Source organism: Protobothrops mucrosquamatus, unplaced genomic scaffold (genome assembly GCF_001527695.2).
Source record: "Protobothrops mucrosquamatus isolate PMUCROS unplaced genomic scaffold, P.Mucros_1.0 scaffold378, whole genome shotgun sequence".
NCBI lineage: Eukaryota > Metazoa > Chordata > Lepidosauria > Squamata > Viperidae > Protobothrops > Protobothrops mucrosquamatus.
In genome coordinates this window covers 734954-747512 of record NW_015386710.1, presented here as the reverse complement: position 1 = coordinate 747512, position 12559 = coordinate 734954, and the positions used below count along the sequence as shown (strand labels likewise).

The 12559-nt window shown below is 31.3% G+C and overlaps 1 protein-coding gene across 1 annotated transcript in view; it reads left to right on the top strand.

The window, feature by feature from the left end:
* The window catches only part of ATRNL1 (attractin like 1), a 471655-nt gene that overhangs the window by 138567 nt on the left and 320529 nt on the right, over positions 1 to 12559 (top strand). The window contains exon 21 of the mRNA XM_015815816.1: positions 7209 to 7261. Coding sequence (XP_015671302.1) covers positions 7209 to 7261 — 53 coding nt within the window. The remainder of the gene's footprint in view (positions 1 to 7208; positions 7262 to 12559) is intronic.

The window sequence follows — 12559 nt, the reverse complement described above, 5'->3', positions numbered from 1 at the left end:
TACTTATTTTTTTTCAAGGTATAAGACATTTTTTTTTAACAGCAACTTCTTCTCCTTAATGGAAATAGTTGTGTAGTGATATTAGGGTACACTTTTTTTTGTTACAGTCCAAATGTAATTTTCACAGTAATTTTTGTACATAAAATTCAAAAGAAAAAAATTCTGCTTATACTATTGCTTTTCCATTGTTACATTTCATTAGAATCCTTCAAATTGACCATTTTATGTATCCCTGAGCATCGGGGGACAAACTACAGTGCTGGAATAAATGCAATATAAAATGAACTACTTTTAAATGAAAGTAGTTATTTTCATGGAAAATTATTTTGGTATCAAAGTTTGGAATGAGAGCAAGGGAGAATAATACATTGTAAGATTCAGAGAAAGAAGCTGCATTATTGATTTTATTCTGACAGTATAAGGTTTATGATTTTCTTGCAGTAAGGGAAAAAGTGTTTAGTAAAATTAATTGTCAAAATGTGAACTTAACATATATTATGGTTCAAGACTGGTCATGATACTGATTTGCAAACCAATTTGCTGGAATTAAAGTTCTATCTGTAAATGTCATTCAGCTTGTTATTCTTTAATGTCTTCAATTGAGAGATTTAAATAGAGTGATTCACCACACATTGAAGAAAAAGGAGAAAGAAAAATGACTTTCTGGGACAATTCACCAGTCATAGCTGAATCATAGGCTTCTCACTATGAATGAGCTTCCCCTCCCACTTTCTGATTCTTCATATTATACTTGGTTTATTACACTTGGCATTCATGAAGACTGCACAGTATTCAAGATTACAGCATATTTTTTGTTTCCTGAAGTTGACTTGGCCATAACATCTCAGCTGAGTCAGTATGAGAGATCAGGTTTTTTTACATCCATAATATTCCACAGGACCATGACAAGGAAAGCCTTATTTGCTGAACCTTTGGCATTATCATTTATGCCTTCTTCTTATCACCATTTATAAGAATGCATAAACTTACCACAAAATCTTTTTAAAAACAAATTTAGAAATAATTCAAAGTATATTATTATCATCAGATTTTTGTTGACAAACTACTTTTAAATACCCAGAAATAAAATTAGTCAAAGGCCTACAGGTATATTGCAGCACAAATGCAGATTACATGAGGTGGCCTTCCTTTAAAGTAGCTGATAGCCTTGGCTAAATGCATAGAAATTATTTGTTATATATATTTGCATGATTTCTATCCCACTAGATCAGGGGTAGGCAACCTTGGCTCTTTTATGACTTGTGGACTTCAACTCCCAGAATTCCTGAGCTATGCTGGCTCAGGAATTCTGGGAGTTGAAATCCACGAGTCATAAAAGAGCCAAGGTTGCCTACCCCTGCACTAGATAATCCAGAGAAATCAAATGAACTTCTTTGAGTGTAGAATTAGAGTCTATAGTCTTGATCTAAAAGGGCTTCAGAAACATAGCCTTGAAAAAGAAGAAAGTTTTTTTTTCATATGCCTTATTTTGTTACCAATAGGACAAAAGTACTAATTATTTTGTAGTTAGTATATACTCCTGTCCTTTATTTTTTTATTGGAAGAAAAGCCAGTTGATTTTTTATTGGATTTTCAGTTCAGATCAATGTTCTTTTTTCTAAAAACAACACATTCTACCTGAGTAACTGAAATGTGTTGAAATGAAAGTAGAAAATTAAAATGTCATTCTCTGTGTTTGTTCTATTAATTATATAAATTATAGGGTACAATTGATATTTCAGGCTCTGTATTTCTTAAATAGTTCAAAATCTGGACTTTGTGTCTACTTGAAGTATGAATGTTCTTTTATATTAAACATGAAAGAAAAAATACTTGAAAAATAAAAGTAGAAACAATATAACAGTCTGAAAATATTGGCAGATACCTTGTTTATTGTTAATGTTTGCATAAGGATATTAAATATCATTTTCTTAGAAGGCAATTGATCTCTTGTATTTAAGCTGTGTTGAACAAATAGGATAAAATAATACTTTATATTATAAATACAAATTTGTATATTTATATATTTTGATTTTATATTTTTAATTGATTTCAAGGATATACAAACATAAGAAAATAGGAAATGCTGCTAAAATTTCATGTTTTAAATCAGCAGGATTAAGTATTTTCTTAATACATATTACATTTACCTAACTTCAACACATATCTGATTCAGTATGGCACTTTTCTCTGATATTTAAAATGCCCAACATTTTAACAGTTGAACTTTTACTAATTTACAATATAAATTATGCTATATATTAATATTAATATAATATATGTAAATATATGTTACATATATATTGCAATATGTGCTAGACCATTTGTTAGCATCATTAAGTAGGAAATTATTTGAAAGATTTATTTATTTTATTTATTTATATTTGAATTTATATCCCGCCCTTCTCCCGTAGGACTCAGGGCGGCTGACAATCTATTTAAAATACATACAAAACAATACAAATTTAAAATTAATTAAAAAGAATATTAAATATTTGTCGAATTTAAAATATAATTAAAACCCCCCTAAAAATTACCCTAGGCCAGTCCTGCAAGCTNTTTGTTGACAAACTACTTTTAAATACCCAGAAATAAAATTAGTCAAAGGCCTACAGGTATATTGCAGCACAAATGCAGATTACATGAGGTGGCCTTCCTTTAAAGTAGCTGATAGCCTTGGCTAAATGCATAGAAATTATTTGTTATATATATTTGCATGATTTCTATCCCACTAGATCAGGGGTAGGCAACCTTGGCTTTTTTATGACTTGTGGACTTCAACTCCCAGAATTCCTGAGCTATGCTGGCTCAGGAATTCTGGGAGTTGAAATCCACGAGTCATAAAAGAGCCAAGGTTGCCTACCCCTGCACTAGATAATCCAGAGAAATCAAATGAACTTCTTTGAGTGTAGAATTAGAGTCTATAGTCTCGATCTAACAGGGCTTCAGAAACATAGCCTTGAAAAAGAAGAAAGTTTTTTTTTTCATATGCCTTATTTTGTTACCAATAGGACAAAAATACTAATTATTTTGTAGTTAGTATATACTCCTGTCCTTTATTTTTTTATTGGAAGAAAAGCCAGTTGATTTTTTATTGGATTTTCAGTTCAGACCAATGTTCTTTTTTCTAAAAACAACACATTCTACCTGAGTAACTGAAATGTGTTGAAATGAAAGTAGAAAATTAAAATGTCATTCTCTGTGTTTGTTCTATTAATTATATAAATTATAGGGTACAATTGATATTTCAGGCTCTGTATTTCTTAAATAGTTCAAAATCTGGACTTTGTGTCTACTTGAAGTATGAATGTTCTTTTATATTAAACATGAAAGAAAAAATACTTAAAAATAAAAGTAGAAACAATATAACAGTCTGAAAATATTGGCAGATACCTTGTTTATTGTTAATGTTTGCATAAGGATATTAAATATCATTTTCTTAGAAGGCAATTGATCTCTTGTATTTAAGCTGTGTTGAACAAATAGGATAAAATAATACTTTATATTATAAATACAAATTTGTATATTTATATATTTTGATTTTATATTTTTAATTGATTTCAAGGATATACAAACATAAGAAAATAGGAAATGCTGCTAAAATTTCAAGTTTTAAATCAGCAGGATTAAGTATTTTCTTAATACATATTACATTTACCTAACTTCAACACATATCTGATTCAGTATGGCACTTTTCTCTGATATTTAAAATGCCCAACATTTTAACAGTTGAACTTTTACTAATTTACAATATAAATTATGCTATATATTAATATTAATATAATATATGTAAATATATGTTACATATATATTGCAATATGTGCTAGACCATTTGTTAGCATCATTAAGTAGGAAATTATTTGAAAGATCCTTGCTTAAGTTATGGAAAACTGCTATTAAACAGTCTTTGGCTGAAATGGAGCAGAAATCAAACTTGAGGGATACATCTCCTAAAAGGAATAGGGATAAGAGAAAATTGCCTAATACACTCAGTGTGTAGCATATTTCTCAGTCACCAAGATTTATCCTATGGAAAAGGATAGTCTAGAATAACCACTCTATAGATAATTATCTCTTGGCAGATACATGAGGTAAGGATGGAAGGAAAGTTGCTTTTGTTTCTTATTCTTTTTTAATGGCTAGGATTCAGTTCATGCATATCACTTAGTTTGGAGTCCAAACATTTGTGATATTGAAGCTCCGTGTTTGTTTTAGTTTTAAATGTTCCTTTCATTCAACAAATGTTAATTTAATGAATGGGATAGCCTGACACATTAATCTGTATCACAAATTACTACCCACCAAATTCAAGGTACACCTTCCAGGAGTGTACCATAAAACAGAGAGGGTTGAAGTTTCAATGATTTCCAAGTGTCAAGTATAAAAGAGCGTATTCGGTGGTTGGGATAGAAAAGTTTCTCAAAAATATCCAACACATCGTTCAGTAATCCAAGAGACTAGTATAAGTAATTGTAATATGACCCAAAGAAGACCAGAGCTAATCACAGAGGAAAGCTACTAGGAGCCAAATAAAAAATTCAACTTGGATAATCTCTGAAAATTGAGTTGAGTTGTAACTTTGACCAAATTTAATAATTAAAAAGCCAAGCTTTACTGTCGTTGTTAAGATTATCTGGTAAGATGTTTACAAATAGTAAATATCTGTGTCTGAGGCAGAACATTTTTCTGAGATGGAGCTTTACCAAAAACAGTAAGTTTGTTATTTTATTCAATAAATAAAAATCCTAATTTCATTTGACATTTTGAAGTTAAGCAATAAATGCATGTTACAGTATCATTTGTAGAGCTAGTTTATCCATGTTGTGGAACATGAAACTTAGAATAAATATTGCATGTTGCACGTTCCACAACATGGGTATAATTTTTCACAATATTATGTTGTGTTATTCAAACATACATAAACATTCCAGAACAGGAAAAGATTTGGTTTTGGCAGCAATAGTAGGAGTATTTCAATGCACACCCTCTCCCGAATCAATTACCACATTTTACATAATTTGTTCAGGAATATTCAAATAAAGAACTGGTTCCATCCTCTTTTCATCTATAGAGGGAAAGGAAGGGGAAATATATTCTGTTATTAATAATGGTCTAATAGGAGTACATTTCCACTGAATAATTCCTCTGAAGAATTTATTAAAGAATTAATAAATAGAATGAATTTTGAGAAGTACACATGGAAGATTTGGCATTTTCTGTCAGTGTTATATAGTTACATTACTGTGTGAGATTTTGTGAAAATAATGTATATCATCTGGAGAAATTATATAAATCCTTATGCAATATCCTGTGCAAACAAAAATACTTCTCTTTTTTATGGAAACTTGGAAAAAGGCCCAGTATGCTTTCCACTTACAGAAGATATTTCTGAATACAACCCTCAATAGTAAGCCAAAATAAATCCATTATTCAAAAAAAATATTTAAAACTGTTATGCCAAAAAATGTATTGCCAGAGTAACAAATGGATAAAACACAGAATATTCCAAATGAATTTAATTTATCACAGCCATAAGTAAGAATACTTGTATATTGAAATGAGTAAGAAAGTGATGATTAAAGGAGGTTTCTTGGGCTGTAAAGAAGATGGGGACTTTCAGCCTTGCAAGATTGATTTCAGTCTTACTAGGTAGACCAGACAGGAAAGATGAATTAATAATATTGTAATATTATGTTAACAAAATATTATAAGTAGTAATAGTAGTAGTAGTAGTAGTAGTAGTAGTAGTAGTAGTAGTAGTAGTAATAATAATAATAATAATAATAATAATAATAATAATAATAATAATAATAAAGTTGGAAGGGACCTTGGAGGTCATCAAGTCCAACCCCCTGCCCAAGCAGGAACCCTACACCATTTCAGACAAACGGCTGTCCAGTCTCTTCTTAAAAACTTCCACTGTTGGAGCATTCACCACTTCTGGAGGAAGGTTGTTCCATTGGTTAATTGTTCTAACGGTCAGGAAGTTTCTCCTTAGTTCTAGGTTGCTTCTCTCCTTGATCAGTCTCCACCCATTGCTTCTCTCTCCCTTTACAACCTAAGAAACTAGGGAGGATCTCTTCTGAGCGTCTTGCCGCACTCACATTTCTGCTGCAGGCTAAGCTGTATTTTATCTGATCATTACTTTGGCCATGCCTGGATGCCCTATATCCCAAAGTTATTCTCACACATCATTGCAGTACATTTAAATTATAAATGAAGGTGTTACTGAGGAAAGCAACAAAAATAGTTTTCAAGTTTGTTGTCCAGTATAGGCCTATTGATGTATACCATTCTGCCAAACAATTAAGAGAAGTCATTATGTTTTCCTTCAAGATATATCAAGAAGTTATTTGAAACATAGAAGGAAAAAAAACCTTTACTAAACAACAAACAAAAGTCTAAAATTCTATGAAAGAAACATTGTGTTAAATATTTTAAATTATTATGTGCAAGAGTGTCATCATTTTAGAATAAAAAGAATTATATAACTGCTATTTATTTGGAAATGATTACATAGTAATAATGACACTGTTAGCCTTTTCCCATTCTCTTATAAATTAAGTTGATTCCTTACAGAAAGATTGAAATAAGACCAATGATGGTAGATTATCTACCCCAGTTAGACATGACAAGTGACCTTTCAGAGTTTAATTTGATTTGATTAGCATTATTCTGGCTGCACATAGCCATTCTCTATGTTTGTCTTATTCCTGTAATTAGATCTGAAAACATTCTACTGTCTTTTAATAAACATAATTAATTTAATTAACAAAGATGCAGCATAATAAAGATAGAGGCACACAGACAGTAGTGATCAACACATTTTGTTCCATGTAATTCCGTTAGTTTTTTCTAGCTTGCTAAGAATAAAACTACAAACCAACTGGAAACTAACTTCAAACAAGCATAAATTACCCAAACATGTCAACAGAAGATCATTGTATTCCATATCCTGTATACATGCTGAGGATTATTATAGGATTAAAATATGTTGATGAAGGAATTACATATTCTAACTTAAATTCATTGGTATAAAAGCATAGCAATACACTATTGTATATGCTGACCAAAAAGAAGATACTTTCAATTAATGTTTGTTTTTTATTTCATTGGCTATACAAATATTATATTTAAAATATTTAATATGCTATATTGTTTATAATAATCCGATGTTTAGCTCTTTGTTTTGTCTTTTTTCCTGGCAGTTGTGACTCTGAAAATAGATATCTTGGTAATCCACTCAGGGGAACATGCTACTGTAAGTATTTGTATATTTCGTTTTCCTCTGATATTATTTTGAAATAATATACATACTAAAATCTATTTTAAACCAGTATTATGAGTTATTATTAACTTATTAAGTATCAAATAAACTATTAACTAGAAACTATTGATCAGTGGTACGTTTATGGCAGATACTTTTTCTTTCTTTCTTCTGTTCAATCATGCCCAATTCTCTTAGACTTCCCAGAGAGGTTTCTATAGTTTTCTTATTTTAAAAATTCAAGTAAGGTAGAGACCCATGGAAAGCAGCACAAATTATGTAGGTTACCATATTTTGAGCTTTATAGTTTATAAAAAAGACAAATGAAAGGACTTTTTAAGATAAATATTGTGTAAAATGCTACCTTTTATAAAATTGTGATGTGGAGATAAGTATTTTTGATATGACACTACAATTTGGAGCTACCCTATTTAAAAGATATAGTAATAATTAAAAAGAACCCTGGAAGTAATTCACAGAGCAAATATGTTGAATTTGTTTCACGTTACTTCATTTCACTTTTTGGGCTCCCCAAAATATTTTTGGCCATAGTAAAAAGACGACCCTAGGCAATGATTTTGTTTTGTTTTGATGCAGCAGTTTTATATTGCATTTTATAAGATAGCTAATCATTAATAATAACTTTTGTAAAGAAAGGATTTTATATAGTTTCATAGGTGGGTAAGTAGGTAGATATAATACAGGTTGACAACTATTGCATTAATTGTATATTTCATTGTGTTATACATTTACCACATTAGTATATTATATACAGTCAGTGCCCAGTTGTTGAAGTGTGAGGATTGTTCTCAATCTATGTAGCATATTTGATATTTTAATAATTTTTTTAATGGTACTTAAAATTACCTATAAACCATAAACCTTTTTTTTTCCTGGTTTCATTTTGTCATTTATATTGTGAATGAAATGGTTTTATCCAATATAATAGTAAATATAATAGTAAAACAGAAAGAGACAGAGAGAAACAAAAACAACATATGGATACTAGGCTAGAAAACAGGAAACTGTTTTATAAAGTTCTAGTCTTGCCTTAGGCATGAAAGCCGGTTGGGTGACTTTGGTAAATCACTCTGTTTCTCATCCTCACCGTGTCAGGCCCAGGCAACAAGCTGGTTGGTCCATTTGTGTTGCAACCAATGAATCAATGTTCAGTTTATATATATATATAAAAAGGTAGACCCTGAACTCAGGGAGAAAAGGCTAGGCAGAAAGAGAAATACATGTTATAGATGCATATTGTCATCTATTAAAAGAGAAGAAACAACTGAATATTTTAAGAAACCCCTATAGTAATGCATTTTCTGCACTACTAAAGATATTCACATGAAGTAAAAGTAGATACTGCCCTTATTTTTTATATGAAAGTTGCTACTTATATAACATTAAATGTATGTATCTAGATTTATAAGAAGAGCTTTAGTGAAACTTTTAAGATTATAGTTCCAGATACATTTTCATGAAATCACATTGTTTCTCTTCATTTATACATGGCTTGCTTCTGTATGCATTCAACTATTCATGTTCTCTGAAAAAGTAATCAGAATATGTTATGCCAGGAATCCATTCTTGCCAGCAGTATTGACTCTGACAACAGACATTTATAATCGTATAAAGCAATTATAACTTTATGATGGCTCTTGGATATGTAGCAGAGACTGTTGGAATTTTGGTATCCTCTCCATCTGTTTCTTTTATCCTGTCTGCTTGGAGGTTCAACACTTATATTTACAAAAGGTCATTCAACTTTGAATTTTATAAAGTTACAAAAATTGTAAGCAATTCTAACTTATGAAAGTTTCTTTGACAATTGATGAATCGCCAACTTTTATATTTTTTCATAAAGACTTACACATTCAGTAATGTTCAAAATGCCATTTAGGCATTGGGAAATCAAAAAAACTCTTAAACCTTTGATAATTGGAATCTATATCAGCACTTCAAAATATATGGAGGTACAACACTCCAGCCATTCAAATCGTTGTGTACATTTTATGAGATGGAGAATTGCTTCAAGATCTCCATATGTGTGAACATCTAAAACATCAAGAAAGCAAACACATAGAATTGATTTCCATTTTGCCCAGCTTTCTGACTATTCAAGATACAAACATAGGTAGGAATGGAAGAAGAGAAACCATTGGTTTTGGCCGAAACAGAAATATTTTGGAATTCATTTATTGTATTTTTTCTTAAGTGCTTTAACAAGTTTGATTTCATAAAACCAAAGTTTTTTGAATGGAGTGAGTGAATGAAGGAATTTGATAAATACTAATATTTTATCAAATCTGGACTTGGTTTATTAGTCTGGAAATTGAAATTGCAAAATCCTGAATTATTTTCCTTCTCAGTGAAGAACTAATATTATTCTTAATATCAGCTGGAAAGAACAGATAAAAGGTTTCAGTGGTAAAATAGATGGATCAGAAACCTTTAATATGATTAGTTATTTTATAGTAAAGAAAATTAGAGGGAACACCTTTATCATCATCTGCCATATTTAGCACTGCTTAATTTTTTTCAAAAGAAACAAAATCAGTACAAACTAAGCATGTATTTTACATAGATAATAATTCTAGATACAAATTCAAAATAGTCTTCAATTTAGATAATTAATTGAAATATAATTTAATTTGCATAAATAATTAAATGGATTGTTACTTTAATATTATTACTTGTTTCTGAAAATCTATATTGGTGATTCTTAAACTCGGAATTGTGCCTGCTGAAGGTTTTCAAGAAAGTTGTGGGTAGGTCACATTTGGAAAAAAATGATTTCACACACAGTGGGAGCGCTATATTAAGCTAAGTGGCTCTAAAATGCAGAATACGTATATTGACTTCATTCTAGATTTGCTGATAAAGTCTAATGTGGCATTAACTACAATGAAATTAGTTTATTCTTGGGGCACATAAATTGATCAATAGCTTGAAAATTATAAATTTTCTTTGGAAATGGAGTAACTGATGATCAGTTCTATTACAGATGGCTACAGTAGGTGTCTTAAAAATAAAATCCAAAACAAATCATGCAATACAAATTATTTAGCATGTTTTCATTATAATAGTTACAACATTGTTTTGAATATAAGTGATGGAAATAAAATGTATGTCAAATTCAGTTTAAGCAGTTCTCTGAAAAAAGAAGAAAGTAAGCCCAGTAAAAGAATGTTGATGAAAAGACTAAATTCTATAAAATATTGGTTCAGCATCCTTTGAGTTTTATGTCTATAGGACGATTTTATAACATTTGTATGCTAAATCCATTTTGTTTTAAGTCATCATAAATTTAGTTATTTGGCATGTGTTCATGTATACAGAATGGACACAATTTTGTGAGGACACACAAGCTGCAGATACAATATTTTATTCCAGTATATTTCCCCCTATTTGTTTTATATGATGGATGTTGATGAATTCTAGATGGTAAAGGAAGCATCCAGATTTATGGAATAGCTTTTCATATATTAGCAGCCGAAATACATGTGGTTTTAGAATCTATGCTTTTGCATATTAATTACAGAAACAGATGATTTTGAAGTGATGAAGACCAGTTGGTTGGATTTGATGTCACCTTTATCGTTTTAACAAACTGCACTTCAACCAAGAGATTTTATTGATAATCATTTTCAGAAAATTATATTAAAATGTATAATTGATTACAACTACAAGTTTCTCTTGAGCATCACAGTCAGAGGTGTTGGTCATAGGATTATTAATAATGTTTGAAATTTGTCCCCTTGATTTATCGTTATTGTTATTGATTTGTTGGATGCATATGTTTGTTGGTGTGTCTGTTTTACATTTTATATTTCATGTATAGTCAATGACCAAAATAAAATCCTTTTTGATTGGCTTACAAAAGAGATTAAGATCTTAAATACAAGTAAAACATTTTTTCTATAAACCTGATAAAAATACAGGTTAAACGGTTTTTCTGTAACTTGGATACATGCTATCAAATGAGTGGCTGGTGATTTTTGAGCAATGTCTGTTATAATTCTCTTCAGATTTATATATATCCTTATTTCCTTGAATGCGCGGATGTTGGTTTAAACAATTCTTGATACAATTATTGGCAATGTTAATTTTTAAAGTTATTCCTAATGGAAAGAGCAATCTGATGCACACTTTATATGCATTATGACAGTGTTTCTCAACCTTTGCAACTTTACGATGTGTGGACTTCAACTCCCCAAATTCTCCAGCTAGCAATGCTAGCTGGAGAATTCTGGGAGTTGAAGTCCACACATCATAAAGTTGCCAAGGTTGAGAAACACTGCTTGACTATGTACTTTATATGCATTTTACATGTACTATTCATGGACTTCTCTTTCTGCCCTAGTTCTTAGACTTGGAAAAGCTGAGCTATGCTCTGTCTCCCATTGCTCCCCCAGACATTTGGGTATTTGATCAGCTTTGATGAGGTTATAATTTGATGGGGAAGGGGATAATTTACTTGGACTTCAGTAAGGCATTTGATAAAGTAGATCACAACCTACTACTTGATAAGACAGAAAAATGTGGGTTAGACAGCATCACCACCAGATGGATCCGTAGCTGGCTGACCGGCCGTACTCAGCATGTGATCCTCAATGGAACCGCATCTACATGGAGAGAAGTGTGTAGTGGGGTGCCCCAGGGCTCTGTTCTGGGCCCAGTGCTCTTCAACATCTTCATCAATGATTTGGACGAGGGGATAGATGGGGAAATCATCAAATTTGCAGATGACACCAAGCTGGCAGGAATAGCCAACACTCCAGAAGACAGGCTTAGGATACAGGAGGATCTGGACAGACCTGAACACTGGGTGCTATCTAACAAAATGAAATTCAATGGTGAAAAAAGTAAGGTTCTACATTTAGGCAAGAAAAACCAAATGTACAGGTATAGTATAGGGGTTACCTTGCTCAATAGTAGTAATGTGAGAGGGACCTCGGAGTCCTAGTGGACAATCACTTAAATATGAGCCAGTAGTGTGCTGCAGCTGCCAAAAAGGCCAACACAGTGCTGGGCTGCATTAACAGAGGAATAGAATCAAGATCACGTGAAGTATTAATACCACTTTGGAATATTGCATCCAGTTTTGGTCACCACGATGTAAAAAAGATGTTGAGACTCTAGAAAGAGTACAGAGAAGAGCAACAAAGATGATTAGGGGACTGGAGGCTAAAGCATATAAGGAAAGGCTGCTGGAATTGGGTATGTCTAGTTTAATGAAGAGAAGGACGAGGGGGGACATGATAGCAGTGTTCCAATATCTCAGGGGCTGCC